The following is a 25,128-nucleotide window of genomic DNA, read 5'->3' on the forward strand; positions in this document are numbered from 1 at the left end:
GAAGAGGTGGATAGGAAGGAGAAGAAAAAATGTCTTTGATAGGAGTTCCTTGTATTTGGATTAGGCGCTGCTAGAGAGAGAGTCAACAAAGAAACCAAGGAGGAGGTGGATAGGAAGAAGAAACGTCATTGATAGAAGGCCCATGGATTTGGGAAAGATAGTCAACAAAGAAATCAAGGAGGAGGTGGAGAGGAAGAAGAAGAAATATCAATGATAAAAGCTCTTTGAATTTGCATTTGGCGGGGAGAGAGAAAATTAGAGAGGAAGAGAGAGGCTTGGCAAAGAAACAGAGGAGGAGGAGAAGAAGAAATGTCATTGAAACAAGTTCCTTATATTTGACGAAGAGAGAGAGAAAGGCACATAAAGAAATCTAGGAGAAGAAGAAGGAATGTAAATAAGAAGTTCTTTGCATCTTGCGGTGAGAGAGAGAGATTGAAAGAGAGGGACTTAACAAAGAAATCAAGAAGGATAAGAAAAAGAAGAAGAAGAAGAAATGTCATTGATAGAAGTTCGTAGCAGTTGCATTTGGCGGGGCGGCGACCACGGCAGCTGATTGGTCGAGAGCCCAGTCAGAAAAGTTGTTTTGGTGAACAATGGCGATGGCGGTGCGATGCGACCATCGATCCGCACTCTGATATTTATTCGCTTTTCCTGTCCTTCACACACCGCGGAGGTAAATATAAATTAGGCTAAGGAAAAGAGCGATATCTGTTTGTTTATTCTTTGTTTGTTAAATGCTTTTTAAAGGTTTTGTTTGAGTTAAATGAAGGGCTTTTCAAAGCAGAGGCGAGGACGAACCTGCCCCAGACTTGGGCTGGACGTTCTTGGTGGTGAGTTGCTTGATAAGTGTCGTTTACCGTAAAGTGTTCTCTCAAGTGAAAGTGTGGTGGTTGTTTTGGGGGGTGGGGGGCAGGGCATGTGGGTAGCATTATTGTGACGTCTGGCCATTAACTTTATAGTTTACGGTAGATCTTAGATTGATAGCAAACCAAGTTGACTTATTCCAAGCCAGTGGCCTAGAATAATTACTACATTACTGCTATAATAGTAAACTTTTGTTATGAGGTCAGAATTGGTCATTTGGCAAAAGGTCAGGCAGAAGAGTTGCGCACTTTATTTCCGCCGTTTGCTGCTTGCTTGAAAGCAAATTGAAGATAGGCTGGGCCCGGCTGTTTCAATACTTTTAACTTTTTTCAATAGAAATGCATCCTAACCTAGCTTAATAACCCTCCCTTAACCTAACCTTTCTTAGGGTGCCTTGCCCCAAGCTGACCTGACCTGACCTAGGGTCTTTGCATCCATTGAGACACTACATAGCAAATGAATGAATCACTGGGCAGTGTGCAGAGTAGCCTAGGGAGACAGGGATATTAGGTCATTGCACTTTGCCCTAAGTCAGGTTAGGAAGGTAAGGTTTGGTTAGGTTAGGACAGCAATTTTGGTAATTCCAAGTATTACCTCTGCGCATGTTTTGACATTCCATTTGGCTGAAAACAAACAGATACAATGCCAGTATCAGAACCCCTAAAAGTGTAAAAAAAACCAATTGAAAAGGTAAAAGCAGGTGCGGAGCTAATATATAGAATTACCTTTTTCTGGGTAATTCTATGGAAAAGCTTTACAGGGCACCATGTTTTGTACCAGTCCCTCAGTGATGAGTGTAAAAGAGAAAAGATGGTGAATTTCTCAAAATATGTCCAAAAGATGGTGAATTTCTCAAAATTATCAGTAAATTTCTTAGTGTCTCAATTCACCCTTTTCTAAATTGTTCAGTCAAAAGATTTTATTAATAAACAATATTTCTGTGCTGAGCTCTTCCTCAGAATTATCTCCTTGTGGTTGGCTCTTGTATTTTATGTTGGTGCAAACTGCAAGTCTTTGTGCTTTCCTTTTCCCTCTGGCTATATCCAGTTATTATGGTGGAAGTCCAGCAGCATATGGAAGTCAGCAAATGTAGAGATCACAAAGTAATCAATCACAAAAACTTGTATTTTGTGTATATACTTATGCCTAGTAAAAAAAATTGTGAAAGATGCAAAAAGAGAGGAAAAGATAGGCTAGTGAAAAATAAGAAAAGACCGAGATGGAAATTTTGTGTATAGTTACTCCTAGATGAATTTTGTAACGTATTCTCTTATTACGCATTTTTTGTTCTAAAGTTTTCTTTGCCATACACCTGTTGCAGACAAATTTTCAACAAAGAAGAACTGGAAGATCCTATGTAACATGAAATGTTTATCGTGGCCTGAGGATCTGGTGGGATATTCACCCTATTATTATTATTATTATTATTAAAAATAATGGCGGTTTTTAACGAATTAATTTTATATATACAGGGTGTTTTCAATTCTCCTGATAATTCGTTTTTCTGGCTCAGCTAGGTTGTTGAGTAGAATTCCAATATTCATATTTGTCTAAATTGGGATGTTAGTCAAAGATTATATTTGCTTAGATCTTGTATATTCGTAGTCTACATGTGTCGACCATCTCAGTGGTCGTCGTCAGGATGTTGGTGAAGACAGACTAAATGTGTAACGACTAACTAGTTAGATTGGCTTTTGTATGAGTGGTGGGCGGGGTCAAATTTGGCGCTGAGTTATCATTGGAGGCCTGCGAGCATTCCTTCTCACTCTAAGCTGCATTTCGTGTGTTGATGGTCTGATTTGCATGTGAGCGCTGCATCGCTGGGAAGGGCAGGGAATTTTGATAGGCTCTTCCGTTGAATGATGAACCTTGTTCAATGGTCATGTTCTGTGGGATGCTCGTTGTGGGTCTCCTGGTAGCTGTAGGAAGAAGAAAGGTCTCTTGCGTGATGTTCAATGATGGTCTTTCTTTTCCTATATGCAAGGCTTCCAAGAGGCGCAGTCGGCGATGGTCTGATGCTTGATCTATAATGTCGATGTTCGGGATAATGTCTTGTCGTTTAATTCTCTGGTTGTGGGCAGTTTTTGCATGATTGAAGATTGCTCCCTCTTGTGCATGGCAGGACACTCTCTTCGAAAAACGCATCGTTGTCATTCTGATGTAACTGCTGAGGCATCCTTGGACAGGGCATAGGTAACGGTAAACTACGTTAGTTTTCTTGAGAGGGTCCTGCTGAGGCACGGCTGGATTGTTCTTCATTATCAAACTGCTTGTTTTCCAGTGCTTGTAATAAATTACTAAGTTGACCTTCTTCTCGGGATTGGTGGTGTTGAAGTTCTCTTCTATGATTTTTTGGAGGGCGTGCTCGTCATCTTTGTACTTCTTATGGAAGAATCCTCTATAGAAGAGATCTATATGCTCAGGGACGTCGGGGCGCAGCTCCTGCTGGTACCAGTTCTCGACATTCCTGTGAATAGATTCTCTTATTTCTTTATTAGGGTGTCCGTTATTAACGAAGACCTGGGCAACACGCTCGTGTTCATTTTGGGTGTCATTCCAGGAGGAGCAGTGCGAGAGGGCCCTCCTGATGTAGGCGCTGATGGTAGAGCGCTTATACCTCTCGGGGCACTCACTCTCTCCGTTGAGACAAATTCCCAGGTTCGTTGGTTTAATGTATACCTTGGTGGAGAAATGGGCCTCTTTTTCTTCAACCAGGACGTCGAGGAAAGGGAGGTGGTGGTCTTTGCTGTGTTTGATCGTAAAGGTGAGACTGCTGTGCCGAAGGAAGACCGCGGCTTTTGATCTCATCAGCACCGAAGAGTACCGTCAGAAGTTGGATGACATCTTGGCCAACTCTATAAAGTTCTGGAGGATTACTAGGAACCCCGTCAACGAAATCAAAAGGGAGGCTAACAGGATCATTGAGACAGTCAATGCCCTCTAATGCCTGCCAACTGTCTCCGATCACTGGTGACTACGACCTTGGGTACATTTATGGGAATGTAAAAACGCACAAGTGAGGTAACCACCTACGCCCCATCATCAGTCAGATTCCTGCCCCTACCTACCAGCTGGCCAAGAGGCTAAATGCCATCCTGACCCTGTACGTTCCGGACAGATTCAGCCTGAAATCGTCGGTAGAGTTCCTTGAAGCCCTTAGGACCACCCCCTCTGGAGGATTCATGGCTTCCATGGACATGGAGTCCCTCTTCAGAAACGTCACTGTTGATGAAACCATCCAGATGATCCTAGACTGAGTGTATAGGGACCCCACCACGCCTACCCTGAACATCCCCGAACACGCCCTCCGTTCTGCTCGAAATCTGCACGAAGAAGGCCCCTTTTTCCAACCACCGTGGACATATGTTCACACAGATTGACGGTGTTGCAATGGGATTCCCTCTAGGTATTCTCTTTGCTAACTTCTACACGGGAAGCATCAAACAAAGGGTCTTCAAAAATAGCAGCCAACCCAGAATGTACGTGAGGTACATCTACGATACCTTCGTTGTTGCTGATTCGCGGGAAGAAATAGAAGACCTGAGGCGCGCCTTCCATCGGCACAGCAGTCTCACCTTTACGATCGAACACAGCAAAGACCGCTGCCTCCCTTTCCTCGACGTCCTGGTTGAAGAAAAAGAGGCCCATTTCTCCACCAAGGTATACACTAAACCAACGAACCTGGGAATGTGTCTCAACGGAAAGAGTGAGTGCCCCAAGAGGTATAAGCACTCTACCATCAGCGCTTATGTCAGGAGGGCCCTCCCGCACTGCTCCTCCTGGAACGACACCCACGATGAACTCGAGCGTGTTGCCCAGGTCCTTGTTGATAACGGACACCCTAATAAAGAAATAAGAGAATCTATTCGCAGGAATATTGAGAACTGGTACCAGCAGGAGCTGCACCCCGACGTCCCTGAGCATATAGATCTCTCCTATAGAGGATTCTTCCATAAGAAGTACAAAGATGACAAGCGCGGCCTCCGAAAAATCATAGAAGAGAACGTCAACACCACCAATCCCGAGAAAAAGGTCAACTCAGTAATTTATTACAAGAACCGGAAAACAAGCAGTCTGGTAATGAAGAACAATCCAGCCGCGCCTCAGCAGGACCCTCTCAAGAAAACCAACGTAGTTTACCGTTACCTATGCCCCGTCCAAGGATGCCTCGGCAGTTACATCGGAATGACAACGATGCGTTTTTCGAAGAGATGTCCTGCCATGCACAAGAGGGAGCAATCTTCAATCATGCAAAAGCTGCCCACAACCAGAGAATTAAACGACAAGACATTATCCCGAACATCGACATTATAGATCAAGCATCAGACCATTGCCGACCGCGCCTCTTGGAAGCCTTGCATATAAGAAAAGAAAGACCATCATTGAACATCACGCAAGAGACCTTTCTTCTACAGCTACCAGGAGACCCACAACGAGCGTCCCACAGACATGACCATTGAACAAGATTCATCATTCAACGGAAGAGCCTATCAAAATTCCCCTGCCCCTTCCCAGCGATGCAGCGCTCACATGCAAAACAGACCATCAACACACGAAATGCAGCTTAGAGTGAGAAGGAATGCTCGCAGGCCTCCAATGATAATTCAGCGCCGAATTTGACCCCGCCCACCACTCATATAAGTCAATCTAACTAGTTAGTCGTTACACATTTAGTTCGTCCTCACCAATGTCCTGACGACGACCACTGAGATGGTCGAAACATGCAGACCACCAATATATAAGATTTAAGCAAATATAATCTTTGACTAACATCCCAATTTAGACAGATATGAATATTGGAATGCTACTCAACAACCTAGCTGAGAATTTAAAAAACCTTGTATAAGATTAATTCGTTAAAAACCGCCATTATTTAAAAAAAATTATTATTATTATTATTATTTATTATTATTATTATTATTATTATTATTATTATTATTATTATTATTATTATTATTATTCAGAATATGAACCGTATTCATAGGGAACAAGCCCACAGGGACCATTGACTCTAAATTCAAATGTCCAAAGAATATGGTGTTCATCTGAAAGAAGTAAGAGGCAAAGGGAAATACAGAGAGAAGATGTCTCACTTTGGTTTGTTTTTACGCTCATCCCCGAGGGACTGGTACTAAACATGGCACCCTACAGAGCATTTTTGTAAAATTACCTGGAAAAGTATGTGGTTCACATATTAGCTAGGAGTTTAAGAAAAAGAAAAAAGAAAAAATCAATTAACAAATTAATAAACAGATAAAAATGCAAGTAGATAAAATTACAAAATGGATACCTGGACTTTTAACTTCTTAAGCCCTTATTAGATTCTAAAAGTAAAGGATGCAGTCTCCTTAAAGTTTCACACATTTCACTTTTATTGACAGACATTTTAAATCTGATGTGTAGTGAGTGTTAGTGTTATCTGGGCAGTTCAGTTTATCATTATTCTTACCAGAATGTAATAGGTACAGAGGAAACCTGATGCCATGTGACAAAGAAAACTTTATTAAATTGATAGTTATGGTATCAGAGTGATGAAAAGAATCAACAATTCTGAAAATGTATTTCTTTAAATTGCTGCATTTTACTTGTCCTTCCAAACTTAGTTGTATATAATAATTATATGAAAAATTTAATAAATCTGTAGAATTTTTTTGAATTCCAGATTGTTTCAAAAGTTTTGACTGAATTTATTGCATAAAACAGTATTGTCATTTATACATTGTTTCCATGGAATTACAACTAGAATAATAATTGTATTTTTGGAAGAGTAATGTGCAACATATTTAATTTTTATTATTTTCTGTTTTTCAGATACAATTAATTAATTCAAGATGCCTCGCCTAGGCCTTGGTTTTGACATGGACCAGTTCCTGGAACATTGTCGAATGACCAAACCCCCTTACGAGTGCCCTCATGCGTCCTGTGGTAGGATTTACCGCAGTCTTTCTGGAATCCAGAACCACATGACGACGTACGACCATGAAAATCCACCTCCTAATGTTGTTACGCCCAAATCCGGTAAGTAAAGACTTTGAAGGTAAAGTTAGATATAAATAGCTTGTGGAGGCTTTCATCCAGTAAGCACATGGCTTGTAGCTTTTTATTACTGTATTTTCACACAAGCAGAATGCATTTTGTATAGTCTAATGGTGTTTGTTTTTTAAACTTGGGAAGCATGTATGTCGTTTGATGATGGTAATACAAAGATTTTTCTTTTAAAGTGCAGAAAAATGTTCCATAATAAGTTTTCTTTTGATACATTTATAGTTAGCCATGTAGCTTTGGTGTGAACAAATGCTGCATTTAAGTTTGAAAAAGTCAAGATTGAGGCCATTTCTTGATACAGAATTTATAAAAGAACAGTTAATATCTTCAGTGTAACACATTGTGGACAGGGTTGCATACAAGTTGTAGTTTCTAGTGCTGTCATGTCTTAAAGTTGTTAATTTTCCTTTATAATCTAACCCCTCATCCTTTTACTTTTAGGTATATATTGTGTTCATTGGCTTTTGCAAGCTGATTTTCAAGGATGTAGATAATACAGTCTTGGGAGAAACTAATTCCAGTAACTGTATTTAGAGAGGAATATTTGAAAGAATTTGAAATTGGTCTCTATTGTAGTGCAATTTAGCTGTTATATTCCACTGAATGAATGAAAATGTCACTCAAGTTTGTAATTTTTTAATGCTGTACAGTGCATTAAACTATTATTGAATGAGGAATATAATCCAATATAATGAATAAAAAGATTACAACAATACAAGAATACGTGGATGTTTAGTGAAACCATAAGTACTAATTTCATCCTTGAAACAGTTTATCCACTATTTAAGTTTTTAAGAAATTGTAAATATTTCAGTACAAGTCATTACTTTTAGCTAGCCTCTTTTATGGTCACAAAATCGTTCCTGACACTACAATCTTTGTGATGTAAAGATGGCAGTCATGATTGCGTTTGCCTGGGCGGATCCTCAGGGTAACAATAGCAGCTCCGTACATATATGTTACATATGATGCAAGCTTCGTAGGGGGTTAGTGCATCTCACACAGTGCTCTGTTGGTGTTACTTAAGATTCTTTGTAGCTTCCCTTTGGTCCCTAGCTGCAAACCCTTACTCTCTTCCATCTTGCTATTCACCCTCTCCTAACAATTGTTTCATAATGTGACTGCGAGGTTTTCCTCCTGTTACACCTTTGAAACCTTTCTACTCTCAATTTCCCTTTCAGCTCTGAATGACTCCACAGGTCCCAGTGCTTGGTCTTTGGCTTAATTCTGTATTCCATTCCATTTCATATGATACAAGCTCCCTCCTCCCACCCTCTCTAATTTCCACCAATTATGGAGTAGACAAGAACATTGATTTTGATTTCTGTTAGGTGACCAGAGTCTTCTCATGCATGGAGTGCAGTCTTCTTTGTTTCAGATGGATTTTAGTGTCCAGAATGATAATGTGACCATGAAATGAACTAATTATAAGTAATGGATCAGTATGGAAAATTTTTTTGGGTTTGGCTTTTTAGATTAGGCATAATTACTTTAATTGCTAACCATATTGGACCATCCTAGGAAAACAAAGAACATATAAATCTGATCTGATTAAGTTGTTCTGTTATATACGATTTTTAACTTAGTGTATGTGTGAATATGATGTATGGTAGATATTATAGTAGAATTAACTTTTAGTGTTGAATCATCTGTTCATTTTCATGGAATCATCTGTTCATTTTCATGACCATTTATGCTGTAGTTACAAAATATGTTGTGCCTCTTTGTAGCATATGGAGTTTGTTTTCAACAGCTTTGTCTCATTGCATAAGAATGTCATGACTGTAATTATTTGTAAAGCATTATTAGCTCATCATCATTATAAAGATTGTATGCTAGATTTTCCTTTTATGGGGTTCTTATCTGGTTTAGGTCTCCATAGTTGCGAATATGTGCATAGTCAGTTTATGATATCAAACACTGTATAGTCATTCTCGTATGTTTACCAGACTAGCATTATTTGGTTAAAAAAGTGACTTTGATTATACGTAACTTGCAATTACCACTAAAATTAACACTTGTTAGTGGTATATGAATTGTTTGAACATCAGAAATCTTATTACAATCGAAAGCAATGACAGTGGTTCTAGTCGAGTTGCTGGCTTACTATCAGTCATGGGGATTAAATTGCATTTATATAGAAATTAGTGATACGTGTCAGATTAGGGGGAACAAAGTTTTTCTTTTGAAAGATAAATACAGTATATCAGTGAAATTTAGACCCATGGTTCTAAATTTAGCCTTATTGGGTTAGTGATTTTGCCAAGTTATATATTTCAAAAATTGTTCAAATATCATCCAGTCAGTAACAGTATGGCATCTAACATACAGCATATTCATGAAATTAATCGCACCTTGAAAATCAGGAAATAATTATTGCATTACAGATTGGGGTTGTTTAGGAAATTACCTTTGTCAACAATAAGTTGATCAGGTTTTGAGGTGAATCATGGATCTTTTCACATTTAATTATCCTAATATTGAATAAATTTAAGCTTTTTATGCTTTCATTTGAGATATAATTCCAAAATTTAATTATTTCTGCCATTTAAGTTTGATAGAGATGCTCTTTCATCTGTTTAAGATTTCATGTTGATGCAGTCTGGTATCTTAATTTGGTAGATAGAAGTATTAGTTCTTATAGTTGGCATTGGCAGAGGTATGGTATGCCCTTTTGAGAGTGGTTTATAGTTATGCTTTATTATGTTGATGTAATTTTTTTTTTATTTTTGTGCCATAGCACATGCTTTAAAAGGGTAGATGCAAGCATTATAGATTGAAAATCCTGTTATCTGGTACTTACTATTATCTGTTAATGTTGGTTTCGTTATTTTAAAATCAGTGCTTAGTGGTAGATAGTTAGAAGCATATTTGGAGCTCAGATTTTTAGAGGGAAAGGAAAAAAGGGAGGAGTATTTTTTGCGTTAAATACAGACTGAGGTGACAAATGAGGGTAAGTTGGGGAGGTGGTCGTATGGGATTAAAGTAACTGCCCAATGGGAGAAAGGATTCTTTTTTTCATGTTTTTGGAACAAAATCTAAAATCCACTGGCACCTCATTCTAACAGACTGAATGACGCTATTGCCATAATTTATCTTCAGTAAACCTTACACAAACACATATACATGAAGATCTAGATACAATGTTTATTAGATTTTAAATGTGGCCATACCTAAATAGTAGCTACTTACATGGTACAAGATCAGCAGACAAAAGCTCACATGCAGTGCATACAGTGCTTTTTTTTATATTTTATTCCTACCTCTATTGTTGCATTCACCCGTAGAGGGTTAGTGCCATTAGTGCACCTCACATGGTGCATTGTAGGCATCACTTAAGGGTGTTTACAGCTTTCCTTTGGCCCCTAGCTGCATCCCCTTTCATTCCATTTACTGTACCTCCATTCATACTCACTCTCTTCTATCTTACTCTCCACCCTCTCCTAACAATTGTTTCATGGTGCAACGGCGAGGTTCTCCTCCTCTTACACCTGTAAAACCACCTTCACTCTCAATTTTCCTTTTAGCGCTGAATAACCTCATAGATCTCAGTTCTTAGCTTTTGGCCTAAATTGTTTATAATCCATTATTGAATTTAACTGTTTGCAAGACCATCCTCAAAACTTTCAATTGAATAATGCTGTATAACAAGAGAGAGAAGAAAGAGTGAGATAGATTTTCTTCAGTGGGGTTTTTGGGGGTCATTTAACCTATAATGCATTGTTCCTTGTAAAAGAGGGATATGAAGTAGAAATTTAAGCAAGGCCTCTGAATTGATAATTTTTTACCAAGGCTAACATAATCTTAGTATGATTGCCTTGCTCAAAACATGAATAGCCGAGCTGAGTGAAATGCAGAAATATATGAAATCCACAAATGATCAGATTTCTGCATGCCAGTCTGAATTAAGTGATTTGGAGGGAGGTTTCAGTTTTATCTATCAATAAGTTTGGAAATCCATGCTTCTTGGTATGAAAAGCCTATGATATGCTGTCTGAAGCAATAAGCTATTATCATACTCAAAAAAGGAAAATATGTAGAAACTTCATTTTGCAGAATTAAATATGATACCAAATAAGGTTTTTACTATGCTTCATTCTTCATTGCATGGAATGGTCATATATTTTTAAGGTATATTACAGCATTAGATGGTTTTGAAATGTTTATTGTAGTATCTAGAATAGTTAAGTAAACATTCAGTGTATAGTGAGGAAAGGCATGATTTGGAAACTTGCCTTTGTTTGAGTGCTGTCTGTTACCATTGGTGTGGTTGAGCATTTGCTTTGCTGTTTTAGCTACCAATCATTTTAGGATGCCTTAACTCTGACTAGTAAGATTAAATTTGGTGAAGTATAGCATGGCAATTAACTCAGAGGATAGTTGTACAGCATACACATGTTTTGCAGTTGCTGAAATACCTAATGTTATAGGTAAGTTTACAGAGCTTGCCATAGATGATTCATTAATTGCTGAGTTTCAAGTTGATAGTTGGAGATTCACATTGAGTTATGATTAACTTAATAATCATTTTTATTGATGTTCTTTATTTGTTAAGACCATCAGAGAAGATAGGTTTCATTGCAAATTATGATCAAGTAGCAAAAAAAGAAGCCCAGTACTGCTGAGTAACTTTTTTTAATCTGATAAAATAGAATTCAGTTATGTCACGTGAATGTTCCGATTTATGTATTCCAGTCAAGAGAAGGGCATGGTTCCAATTAGACTGTATTTTTTTTTTTTTTTTATCAGACAGAGCAAATAGTTTTGACATTTAATGGAAAATAAAGATTACACAAAGCGCCTCTTCTTTAATATCTGGTAAACTTTTTAGAGTAGTGAATTTAACTGAGAAATATTGAAAACCCTCATAACCCTATGCCAAAATGCAGAGAATGCTAATGATCATAAAGAAACTTGGTACAGTATTAGCAATTTTACAGTCATCCACCAACAACAGGTACAGTATTTGCAATTTTACAGTCATCCACCAACAACAGATGTCTTGTAAGAAATACTGAATTTTGCAAAAAACCCATTACCACATTATCCAGTCATTAGTAATTTTAAAAGTTCCAGTTTTATAAAAGGTGTAATTTATCTATCAGTCTCCCCCTTACACAGTTAGTGGTTTTCCCTTTGTTGGCCAGCTGTGTCTGTTACACTTACCTTAATGTTGTAATTATTCATATGTGGTAGCAGAGATTTCAGTCGAACTTGGTGCACAGGAAGACCATTATGTATAGATATTCGTGACTGGAGATTGTCTGCTTGTGTGCCCATTCCTCAGTTTGAGTCTGGTTTATTTTGCCTTTGCAACTCCTACATGGTTGAAGAGTTTTCAGTTAAACTTAGTTTGAGGGTAGACCTTCATATAGCAATGTGCATGATGGGAGGTTGTCCATTTGCCTGTTATCTGCTACAGTGTACAGCACTTAGTCTGCTTTTGTTTTCTTTTGTAAATGGCGGTAGAGTTATTATTATGAAAGATTTCTCCCGCTGTCCTAGTTGCATGTTTTGTCAAAGTTTTTTCTGCCATTCTGTAGTTGTATATTTTGATAACATTAAATGGTTGTATGTAAACACAAAAATTTTTTTTAATAGTCTCTTCTGAAATTGGGGAATAGTAGGGTATTGTATGCCATCAAATATGGTACTTACTGAAGAATTAAGTTCTTCTGTAAAAGGTGTCATGATAACTTGGGAGAGCCTGGTCAGTTCTCATTATTAGTTGTTAGTCCCATACCAACAGAGCTAGGGTAGTTTCCCTCGGTTGTTTGTCCATTAGTTGCTGTCATGCTTACCTTATTTTAACTCCTACATGGCTTAAGGTATTTCAGTCAAAACAGGTACAAAGGTGGTAAATGATCTTGCAAAGGTGTGTCTTTAGAGAAATCAACCATCTGTTAAGTGTGTCTTGTCCGTTTAGTGTGCACTTTCCTTGTATTTTTGATTATCAAGTACAGCCTTTGCCAAAAGCAAAATTGGTGTTCCAAATTCCATAGGTTCTGTACAGTACAGTATTTTAACCTTAGCTATTACTCAGGAACTGTTAGAGGTTTCATATATGCCATCCATTCTCTTGCCATCTTGGTAACCTATTACAGTCATCAGCAGTGATCATGTTGCTTCTCATATATTGTTTGCTTGGAATGTACTGCTTATATTTAATTCTCAAGGCTCGCCTTAGTGGTCTGGTTAAACTACCCAATAATGATAATTCCCAAGATTTTTTTTTTAAAGAATCTTTGTATCCTTGCTGGAGCTACTGCACTGTACGGGTGTTTATGCTCACAGTTCAGTATTGATCTCTGTTCTAAGATAGTGTCGTAAATATGATTATGAATTGTTTTCCTTAAATATGTCATGAATCTCAAGAATACTAACGAATTATCTCTGCTTCTTGTTGTGTGGTGTCTCAATGCTGTAGCAAGAACACTTTATTAACATTGAAATTATGTAGGTGCACCCAAAAAAATCTTCTCATTCCTTCCTTTGTTTATTAGCACTTGCTTGTTTTTGCATCTGGTGAGCTCTTGGTGCCATCTACTGTTTATCATCAGCAAAATCAAGTTTTTTTTTTTTTACTTTCACATAACCCTCATTGGGCATCCACTTGGGTGGGTGAGGCAAAATAAGAATTTGGAACCACACATCCCTCCATTTATTTTTAAAGGCTATCCTTGAGCACACTTTTTATTTATGTAATAATCTGAAAAAATACACAAATTGGAGAACAAATAAGTTTATGAAATCCAAGTACAATTTCAGAGCATTGTGCTCCCTCTTCAGTGCACTGAAGAGGGAGCGTAATGCTCTGAAACTATGTGGATTTCTTTAATATATTTATTCTCCAAAGTAAGTATACCTTAGTTTTACCAGACCACTGAGCTTATTAACAGCTCTCCTAGGGCTAGCCCGAAGGATTAGACTTATTTTACTTGGCTAAGAACCAATTGGTTACCTAACAGCAGGACCTACAGCTTATTGTGGAATCCGAACCACATTATAGTGAGAAATGAATTTCTATCACATTAATAAATTCCTCTAATTCTTCATTGGCCGGCCGGAGACTCGAACGCGGGCCCAGCAGAGTGCTAGCCGAGAACTATACCGACCCGTCTAACAAGGAACTAATCTGTGGTCTTTTTTTCAAGTTTCAAAGTTCAGCACTGATCTGTTATCATAATTATGTAATTATTGACTATGGCAAAGAACACAGGTGACAGTATCCTGCTTTGGAGAACAGCGAGCTTTCTCTCATGGGAGTCCATCCTCTATCAACCAGTGTCTTAGGCAGTGTTATTTCATGCAAGTCTATTATGATTTTAACAGCCATTCAAGGGATGTTTTAATATATTCATTACTTGAAATTTTAATGTCATTAGAGTTGGGGGAACTGCTCAAGCCCATAGAAATTATTTGCTATTCTTCTGTTATGGTCTCTGGTTAAATTCAGATTTTCCCTGGGAACTAATCCATGATTGATTGCCATGAAGTACTCCACAGGCCATTAATGATCAGGCGTAGTGTGCCATCAAGAGTTAAAGCATTCTCATGGGAGTCGTCATGAAATGATTAACGTAGCTATGTGTTCTTGTATGAGTGGTAATTAAGGTTAATTTTCTTATAGCACGCAAGAAAAATATGAAGAGACCTCCTTCCCCTTTAGCTAATCAGGATCCAGAGCCTCCATCCATACCTTACTCTCACGATATGAAAACTGTTGAGTTTGAGGTTGATGGAAAGCTGACGTGCCTGTCGGTGTATGACCCCATCGAGATTTTGTCAAAGGTGAGTCGTTTCTCTCTCTCTCTCTCTCTCTCTCTCTCTCTCTCTCTCTCTCTCTCTCTCTCTCTTCTTCTCTCTCTCTCTCAAAAACTCTCTCTCTCTCTCTCTCTTGTTGGTGTGTATGTTTTGAGCAAAACCAAGTCTCTCTCTCTCTCTCTCTCTCTCTCTCTCTCTCTCTCTCTCTCTCTCTCTCTCTCTCTCTCTCTCTGTTTGTGCTTTGTGTAAAAAAACAAATGTTTACAGCATGGTACACCATGAATATCACTGATTATAAAACTCATATTATAACAGTATTATTATGTGTACAACCTACTATAGCTTTTATTTGAAGAATCTTTGCTAACTTCTTGAAATATTTTAATTTTCTACTTGATGTTGGTGTACGTAGCGTACATGTAGCTTTTATGTCCTGTAGTCTTATTTTCTGAAGAAAGATAGTTGATACCATTTTACACACAGGAAGAATATGAAGCATCAATGCCTCCTGCATTAGAAGAACCCCCACCACAAGAACAAGCACGGACACCTACTTTGAAGCCAGTACAGTCTAAAACACCAGTTGGTCAGAATAGCAGCAATGGCAGCACAAATTCTAGTACATCAGTGCAGAAACCACCAAAGGTAAATTGTGTAGCAATTCCTTTTCTTTTGTCACTGAAGTAGAAATTATCACTGTAGCTCAGCATGATTATACGGCATATAGTTTTTATTATTGATGCAGAGTGGAAAATTATATTATTGTTACATTTTTTTATGTGTTGTTTTAGGGTCGGACTGCTGACAAGGACCGAGGAGTAGATGTGCAACGGTACACTATCGAAGACAAGAAAACAAATAAGCTCCCTGAAGCTTCTTTTAGAGTCATAGAAGATTATTATAAAAACCTACCAGATGCACCACCACTGCCGTCAAACTATCATAGGTAATTATACTGGATTGGTAAATAATTCCTTTGACTACTTTCTGCTTTGTTACTGATTGGCTGGAATTTGTCCTCCATAGTTGTGCACATGTCTTATTGTATGCACCAATGAAAATTCATGAAGATTTTGTCAGTCCTTGCCAGTTTTAAAAGTCTTCAATTCACAACTTGATTGTAATTCAAATCATCTGTAGTGGAGGGAGAAATGAGGAAATGTTCTCAGATACAGAAAGGAAAAATTGATTGCGTGTGACCCTCCATCTCTCAGACCTTCTGCTTGTGTGAAATTATTTGTAACTAAGACATGTATTAAGCAAACACTTCTAAGTAAATTCTTCTAGGATGGGTAGCATTTAATAAGTTTATGGTTAAGTTTTAATAATTAAGGTACAGCTGAAAATTCTGTCCAGATTGATAGTGACTGAAAGGCTGATAGTTAGCAGGACTGATATTATACTTAAGAGAATTATCAGGAAAATCAAGCTCCTGTTTTTAGAGTAATGTCAGCAGCTTAGAAAGAGAGCATTGGTTATTACAGAAGTATATACATGATTAGCACCCAAGTTTTCTTCTGCCTATGTTAGGAGCTTGGGGGAACAAAACGGATGGGTGCCAATGGCTCAGCTGGTAGATGTGGGGGCACCCCCAAACCCCCATCCCAAGCTGTAGAAATGTTGAGGTCATATTGTCATTGAAAATGAGAATCTTTGAAGACCTGAATGGAACCACTATAACCTTATAACATTTGTTGTGTTATGTTAGTACAGTAATGTATCAATTATTCTTTAGAAAGTAGTGCACCAGAGGGATGTGATTATTATTCAGTAGTAAACAAAATAAAACATTGAACTGAGGACTCCATTTCAGTATAGTCTTGAAATTCATTTGTAATGTCATGTCCTGGTCTTAATCAGTGTTGCAGGTGTTAAGAGTAGCAGTGTAACAAATTCTTGTTTTGAAGTATGTTTAAGAGATGCAAGTTGTAATATAAAAATTACAGTTTTACAATATTTTTGAGGGTCCTGTGAAGTTGAATTACAATATGAAGCTGTAATTTCTCAGGAAATTAGTTTATCATCTTGAGAAGTAAATGGAAAAGATGGGAAATTTTCTTTTAGGTGTTGATTCATGCTAATGCTTCTGTTAGCTTTATAGGCTATCTTAATTTAAATGCTAATTGTGGATTTGAATGGTGTGACAGGATTTTTATCCATTTAAAAACCATTATTTGAAGTTATTTTCATTTTTTCTTAGGTTCATTGAAAAAAGCTTAGAAGAATTGGATGAAGAAGTGGAGTATGACATGGATGAGGAAGATCGTGCCTGGTTGCAACTCATTAATGAACAACGAGCTGTTGATCAGCTCCCCCCTGTTGAAATGGAGTCTTTTGAGTTGCTGATGGACCGACTCGAGAAGGAATCTTTTTTCCAGGTGATTAGATGTACTGTGCTAGTGTTGCAGTTTAAGGTGCTTTGAGTAACGTGAATTTGGAAATAGCTTTGCTTTTATTTTCTTGATTGTGTAATTTTCTGATACTGTCACTGGCCTTTAGCCGGTGTGTATTTGTTTTTCTTTATTTTTTCAAGAATTTATTCAGGTCAGTCATTATAGCATTAATTATTTTGATCATACCTTAACTAAGATTCCTGATTCTTGTAGGGCTGGCATACTTTTAGCATTGCCAAAAGATTAAATTTCATGGTGAATGTCTTTGATTTTCCAGGCACAGTCGTCTGGTAGAGACTCTGGAGTTCCAATAGATGAAGATGCTGTTTGCTGCATATGTATGGATGGGGAATGCCAAAACAGCAATGTTATACTTTTCTGTGATATGTGCAACTTGGCAGTTCACCAGGTTTGTAGCTTGGTCATTCTTAAAGTTTCAAGTTCTGTGGCCAGTTTCTCTTGATTATAGTTGAAATTCATATCTGATATTGGGATATTATTTACATAAACTAATCAGTTGTTTCTCCATGGAATAAAATTAAGGTTTGCTTTTGCAGAAATAATGTTTGGCAATTACTTTTCTTTTCAAGGAATGCTATGGTGTTCCTTATATTCCTGAAGGACAGTGGCTGTGTCGACGTTGCTTGCAGTCTCCATCTAGAGCTGTAGATTGTGCCTTATGCCCCAACAAAGGTGGTGCATTTAAGCAGACAGATGATGCCCGGTGGGCACATGTCGTTTGTGCCATGTGGATCCCTGAAGTTTGTTTTGCTAATACCGTAAGTTTCATTTTCAATGTTTGTAACTTTATAATTTATCTCATATTTATTGGGTATTGTACTGATATTGTGATGACTCTTGCAAGGAAATTATGCCATTTTACTGGAACTTTCAATATACTGTAATTTTTTAATATTTTATTATTGGATTGGTGAAAAAATTTGTAATGTGTGCAGTAACTTTTAGCACTTGGGGCTTCTTCTCCTTAAAAGTGTTTGAAAACTATATATTGCACAGGAGTCCAAGTTATTGTATTTTCAGTTACCCTGACATTTGCAATAGATCAGCGTAGTCAAACTTTACATTCAGTTACTGGTTCCTATTTTTCTACCATATATGCTGCTTGTTTACCTTCTTCCCATAAATTGATGGAAATATACCTTTTTGGTGGTCTGAAATTTCCATGTTACTCTTATTAAAAGTATTGTAGCAAATCTTTTTCCTCTTCATCGACGATGTTGCCATTGTTTTCTTACTTCCCTATGAGTGTCCTCTCCACAGTTCAGTGTGTCTTTAAGACAGTAGAAATGTTGTCTTTTTAAGGTTGTCCTCTTACCACAAAAAGATGCTCCTTTTCCCTCTCTTCTCCATTTACTGTACTCTTCTTTTGCATTTGGTACTCTTTATATTTTGCAGTCCTGAGCATCTTATGTGGCACTGTTATGTTTGGTACATAGTAATGAATTCACCCTTATACCATTTTTACAACATCCACAAGACCAGTTCCCTGATGAGTTATTCCATTGCGTCCTCTCCAGTCGCTACTGTTTAAACTTTGTGTTGCCTGTATTGGTTTTGAAGCCTTTCTTTGTCATCTTACTCTTACATATTAACCATTTCAGCAGCTAGGTCATCATATTCTGCTGCAAAATTTTTTGTTGTACAATAAAACCTTATCTTTGTGACAGTTTAGAATGCCATCAAAGTACAGATGAATTTTAGAACTTGGCTCATATTTAATGTCTACTATGGAAGTCTGGTAATGTAATAGTATGGTATTATTGTAAACTTACAGTTTATGAAAATAAAAGATCATTCTCCTTTCAGGTGTTTTTGGAACCAATTGATAGCATTGGTAATATCCCTCCTGCTAGGTGGAAGCTTACATGCTACATTTGTAAGCAGAGAGGTGTTGGTGCATGCATCCAGTGTAACAAAGTTAATTGCTATACAGGTATGAAATTACATTTTTAATATATTTTTTCCTAAACTTACTTAACATTTTATAGTATTGATGTGTTCTAATTTCATTGCTTGTAGAAATTCCCAGAAGAAATGCTAGGGTTCCATTTGTTGCATGTGTGGATGTTTTTCAGATTTTTTAAGAATATTTCACATACACCTTTTCTGGATAAGTAGAATGTGGTGAACTTTAGTGCAAAGTTGGTGATATCTTAAAGGTTGATGTTGACATTTTACATATAAAAAATTTTACAGATGTAATGCCCTCTGAGTCTCATGACATTTAGTTGGGTTGTCTGCTTAAATTATCTTGTATAACTAATGAGTAAAGTTGTGTTTAGCATTTGGAAGAAGTTGAAATATCTTTTACCTTTTTTTCACTGTAAAACATATTTCACCTAGCCTACACACTAAAGTGTGAGGTAGACACTGCATTTAGAGTAGTGCTAACAGGTGAAGCAAGTGTAGGCTTCATGTAGGCCATATTTCTACAGTCAGGATGTAGTATGACCAGTACTTGATGTTTAAGATATATTCATTATAAATGCACAATGTATGATGTCAGATGAAGTTAGGTAAAGTGTAGGTACATAGTCATAACAAGTACATTCTCTTAACCCTTAAACGCCTACTGGACGTATCATACGTCGACTAAAATTGTCTGTTGGGTGCCAAGTGGACGTACCGTACGTCGACTACAAAAAATTTCAACCTTCGGTCAACTTTGACTCGACCAAAATGGTCGAAAAACGCAATTGTAAGCTAAAACTCTTACATTTTAGTAATATTAAATCATTTACCTTCATTTTGCAACAAATTGGAAGTCTCTAGCACAATATTTCGATTTATGGTGAATTTTTGAAAAAAACTTTTTCCTTACGTCCACGCGGTAACTCTGCAGAAAATTTCAGAAATTCATTCGTCATTTTGGCGTAATTTTTGCACTGTTTTATATTAGCCATTACATAAAGTTTTATATATGAAAATGTGTGCAATTTCATGTAAAATACAACAAAATACAACCCATGGTTGTAGCTTTTATCAGTTTGGAAATATTTTCATATAAATCTCGATAACTGCCAAAATTTCAACCTTCGGTCAACTTTGACTCGACCGAAATGGTAAAAAAACGCAATTGTAAGCTAAAACTCTTACATTCTAGTAATATTCAATCATGTACCTTCATTTTGCAACAAATTGGAAGTCTTTAGTACAATATTTCGATTTATGATGAATTTTTGAAAAAAAACTTTTTCCTTACGTCCGCGCCAGAAATTCTTTCGTCATGTTGTCGTAATGTTTGCACCGTTTTATATAAGTCGTTACATAAAGTTTTATATATGGAAATGTGCGCAATTTCATGTAGAATACAACAGAAAATAACTCATGGTTGTAGCTTTTATCAGTTTTGAAATATTTTCATATAAATCACGATAACTGCCAAAATTTCAACCTTCGGTCAACTTTAACTCGACCAAAATGATAAAAAAACGCAATTATAAGCTAAAATTCTTACATTCTAGTAATATTCAATCATGTACCTTCATTTTGCAACAAACTGGAAGTTTCTAGCACAATATTTCGATTTATGGTGAATTTCTGAAAAAAAAACTTTTTCCTTATGTCTGCGCGCGGTAACTCGGCCGAACATCTCAGAAATTCTTTCGTCACGTTGTCGTAATGTTTGCATCGTTTTACATTAGTTGTTACATAAAGTTTTATATATGAAAATGTGCGCAATTTCATGTAGAATACAACAGAAAATAATTCATGGTTGTAGCTTTCATCACTTTTGAAATATTTTCACATAAATCACGATAACTGCCAAAATTTCAACCTTCGGTCAACTTTAACTCGACCGAAATGGTCGAAAAACGCAATTGTAACCTAAAACTCTTACATTCTAGTAATATTCAATCATTTACCTTTATTTTGCAATAAATTGGAAGTCTCTAGCACAATATTTCGATTTATGGTGAATTTTTGAAAAAAACATTTTCCTTACGTCCGCGCGGTAACTCGGCCGAACATCTCAGAAATTCTTTCGTCACATTGTCGTAATGTTTGCACCGTTTTATATTAGTCGTTACATGAACTTTTATATATGAAAATGTGTGCAATTTCATGGAGCATACAACAGAAAATAACTCATGGTTGTAGCTTTTATCAGTTTTGAAATATTTTCATATTAATTACGATAAATAAAAAAAATTCAACCTTCGGTCAACTTTAACTCGACCGAAATGGTCGAAAATTGCAATTGTAAGCTAAAACACTTACAGTCTAGTAATATTTAATCAATTAGCTTCATTTTTCAACAAACGGGAAGTCTCTAGCACAATATTTCGATTTATGGTGAATTTTTGAAAAAAACATTTTTTTACGTCCGCGCGTTACGGATTCATGCATCATATTGTGATAATATTTTCTCTGTGTTGCTTTGATCGTTTTACAATTTGTTATATACCAAAATCATCGCAATTTAGTGTACAATACAAAAAAAAAAAATAATCCGTTAGCTTTAACCGTTTTGCTCACAGTGCGATTTGTATAAAATTATATATGACAATTGTTTTTTGCGGTCATATATTTCAATATTTATATATGATAATGATATTTTTTTTCATTTCTGATGGTTGCATGCTAAACTTCAGGCAATGACAAAAAAATGTGCCAAAAATGAACTCTTAATCTTGAAAACTAAGCGTGCTGTGATTTTTTGAAAAAAACTTTTTTTCCTCTTCGGCGCTAACTCCCGAACGCCGCCGGCATACGGGAGACGTTTTTGTAAATAGAGGCTCGGCGTTTAAGGGTTAAGGTACTATATGTAGTATTTCTTTGATGTCCGGATTAAAGATTGTTGACTGATCTGTGGAATTGACCCAAAAAGATTGAAAGACAAGGACACCTACAAGTTATAGAAGTGTGTAAGGGTCAAAATGTTTGTGGATAAGAACTGAATGAGGTGGAAATTGGTTAGGATGAATGTGAGAGGGAGGGAAAGACAGGGAAGGTTAATTGGAGGAATGTAGCAGAGGCACTTTGTGCCACCTGGTGTTGGAGTAGTTGGTTTTTTAGTTACAAGATGATATTCTGCCAACATTAATTATTTATTTTATGAGATGTTAATTTTTCAAAAAGCACTGAAATCATTTTCAGTTAATGCAAGATGAATTGAAATTAACTTTTCACAAAAAATATACTTGCAAAACAGTTGTGTCCTACAATGGTAATAATCGATTAACTCAGTAGAGACCAGATGCTCTTGTTTAATTGACATGATAAGGATTGATGGTGTCTTCCATACTGTTGAGTATCAGAATATATTTTTGAGGGCCATCCTTGTTGAGTTGTTTTGCCTTCAAAACGTCAAGTGTGCTGGGGAAATTTTATTTGGAAGGACAGGAACAGAAGGATAAAGTTTGTGGTTTCTTTTTCCAGCATTCCACGTAACGTGTGCTCAACAAGCAGGTCTTCATATGAAAATTGATGCTGTTCGAGAAACAAGCGCAAACGGAACGTCTGTTACTGTTCGAAAAGCAGCTTACTGTGATATGCATACCCCAGCTGACTCCGATGCGGTATGTTGCTGTTAGTTTAGTTCTCATTCTCTTCACTTTTTTTTTTTCTTTATAATAAGTTGGGTGATTTGTTTACGTTTCAGCTTTGAAAGCAAGCCAGCATGATGATAAAGCACCTCTTTGCTATGCATCTGAATACACAGTTGAATCATCATTTCACTTGATATGCTTTTGTAAGGTTTGAACATTGAAAATTAACCTGGTTGACAGTGTTGCGTGTTTACACCATTATTTTTTCATTCTCACTTAGCAGTCTATTGCCAAATTTAAACTACCTTATTACTGGTGCTATTGGGCAGTGAAACTGGGATGTAAAACCACTAGTGCTCTTATGGTGAAGAATTTTGACTCGGTTTTCTGCTTAAACTACTCATGGTTATTAATTAAAACTTAGAATACCCAAACATTTTATCTTGTAACTTGCTTTATTGTTTGGATCAGTCCAACTTTTGCTATTTATGGTTTTTTTTTTTTTTTTAATACCTGCTCATGTAGGAAATAAAGAATCTGATGGTGCAGCTGAAGAGGCATTTAAAAATTGACGAGACGAACTGTCTTAGCAACCTGTTAGAGACTAGTGAACTTACACCAAACATTTTACTATATTTTGAATCAGTGGCCATATGAATTGGATAATCGGTTTTAAGTGCAGCAAAAATTTTAATTATTCGGGATGCATCTTTGCTGTTTTCTTTAATAATTAACTCATATGAGAATGGGCCTCACAATTAACTTGCAGATATTTGATGCCATCTCATGATACACCACCAATGTGTAATATGCCATAGGACACAGAGTTTGTAAATTTACTTCAGTATTCAAAGGCACTCGCTGCTTGGTATCGTTTTTATAGCAGAATTTACATTTACTGCATTAGCCATCTGAAGAGTTTCTTCATTTGCTCCTGTCATTTTCATTTTCTGAATTCCTATTTAGTCCAAGTCCCCAGCTATGCCCTTTCTACTTCCACATCTAACTGAGAGAGAGAGAGAGAAAATTTATTTATGTGGCACATATTACTTTGTTATCTACAAGACTGGTTTGCTTTAGATAAATGTCAATAAAAATACCTTACAGAGAGGTGGGGAGGCCACAGTATGTGCGTAGCATTTTGTAATGTGAGGCTAGTGTACATACAGATGTGCACACACACAATTACCTTCAATGCAAAATCTTACCTTGAAGACAGCAAAATAATTTATTGTAAATATTATGTAACCTTGCCTTGGAGACAACAGTTGAAGTGTAGCAGGACCTCAGTGGGTGTGTGATGACTCAGGACATTTTAGTCCGAGTCAGAATTGCCAAATTCCACTGATACGTAATGGCATAAACACCAGTGTTTCAAACTCATGGGATGTACTTGCACAATGAAACAAAGAGGCATGGTGAAGTCAGTGCAAAAAATCTCTTAAGGAAATGTTTTTATGAATTAAAATAACAGTGACTTCATCTTTCAGTACACATACAGATGCAATGAAACTTCTTTTAACCATAGATCTTAGAATTTCAGAGCAACACATACACAGTGAAACAAAGGTTCATGCAAATAGTATTTTATTGCCTATTTTGAAATCCAGTGTATTTGTGTATCCAGTTAGTTGTTTATTGAACCAAACACCCTGGTGTTTCTGAGCACATAATTGCCAGATGAACAGTGAAATTTTCACTTACAAAAAATTACTTTTTAAGCGTATGTTTAACAGTGTGCATCAGGTGTGTTAGATTATGCAATGACGTTGTACACTGTAGTTAGGACTTTAACACAAGAAAAAATCACACACTTTATTCATTAAAAAAAAACACAAAATTATGAAATAGTCTTTCCTATTTTTGCAGACTTAAATTGGACACATCCGAGATGTTGACCCGCCAGTATATTGTAATTTATAATAAAAAATTTATATTTTTATTATTGTACTCTAATTCTTGTAAGTAGTGAATGCAGGTCAACATTAACAGTTGAAACACATTTTATGTGAATGTCTCTACTTCAGCCAACAGCAAGTACAGTACCAAGTTTGGAAACAAATCTACTAAGGAGATTTGTCAGAATCCTCATAATTTTCAAATTCCAGTTACAACTTTTTTAAAGAGCTGCGATATGTTAATGAAATTTAAATTCTAGTTTTAAAACTCAGCTCTTCATGCCAGCCCTTTGAGGGTCTTCCATATTTTGACTAACAATAATGATAAATAATCTCCCGCTCTTCTAATTTTCTCTTGTTCCCACAATTGTTATACAGTCATGCTTTGCTTTCCTTTATTTGATATCCTTCACTCCCTTGAGGGGGATAGTGCCCTCAGTCCACCTTGTGCACTGTAGGCATTACATAAGTTCTTTGCAGCGTTCCTTCAGCCTCTAGCTGCAACCCCTTTCATTCCTTTTACTATAATTCCATTCTTATTTTCTTTCTTCCATCTTATTTTCCACCCTCTCCTAACAAAACTCCTTTCAAAAGTTTTTGTCAGTTTCCGTTTCAGCGCTAAATGACCTCATAGGCCCCAGCTCTTGGTCT

The 25,128-nt window shown here is 36.7% G+C and overlaps 1 protein-coding gene across 20 annotated transcripts in view; it reads left to right on the plus strand.

Annotated features, from left to right (window-relative positions):
- The first annotated feature begins 232 nt into the window (after window positions 1–232).
- The window catches only part of Br140 (bromodomain-containing protein 140), a 71,055-nt gene continuing 46,159 nt past the window's right edge, over window positions 233–25,128 (plus strand). For 7 of the 20 annotated variants that reach the window (XM_067104071.1, XM_067104072.1, XM_067104063.1 and 4 more), the window contains exons 1-10: window positions 522–673; window positions 6,676–6,882; window positions 14,540–14,700; window positions 15,157–15,318; window positions 15,465–15,619; window positions 16,874–17,051; window positions 17,344–17,475; window positions 17,657–17,845; window positions 18,894–19,020; window positions 22,470–22,609. In XM_067104071.1, coding sequence (XP_066960172.1) covers window positions 6,696–6,882; window positions 14,540–14,700; window positions 15,157–15,318; window positions 15,465–15,619; window positions 16,874–17,051; window positions 17,344–17,475; window positions 17,657–17,845; window positions 18,894–19,020; window positions 22,470–22,609 — 1,431 coding nt within the window. In that variant the 5' untranslated portion in view covers window positions 522–673; window positions 6,676–6,695. Of the gene's footprint in view, window positions 674–6,675; window positions 6,883–14,539; window positions 14,701–15,156; window positions 15,319–15,464; window positions 15,620–16,873; window positions 17,052–17,343; window positions 17,476–17,656; window positions 17,846–18,893; window positions 19,021–22,469; window positions 22,610–25,128 lie in introns of all 20 variants that reach the window. The other 13 variants (XM_067104065.1, XM_067104070.1, XM_067104080.1 and 10 more) reach the window with 6 other exon arrangements.

Source organism: Macrobrachium rosenbergii, chromosome 5 (genome assembly GCF_040412425.1).
Source record: "Macrobrachium rosenbergii isolate ZJJX-2024 chromosome 5, ASM4041242v1, whole genome shotgun sequence".
Lineage (NCBI taxonomy): Eukaryota > Metazoa > Arthropoda > Malacostraca > Decapoda > Palaemonidae > Macrobrachium > Macrobrachium rosenbergii.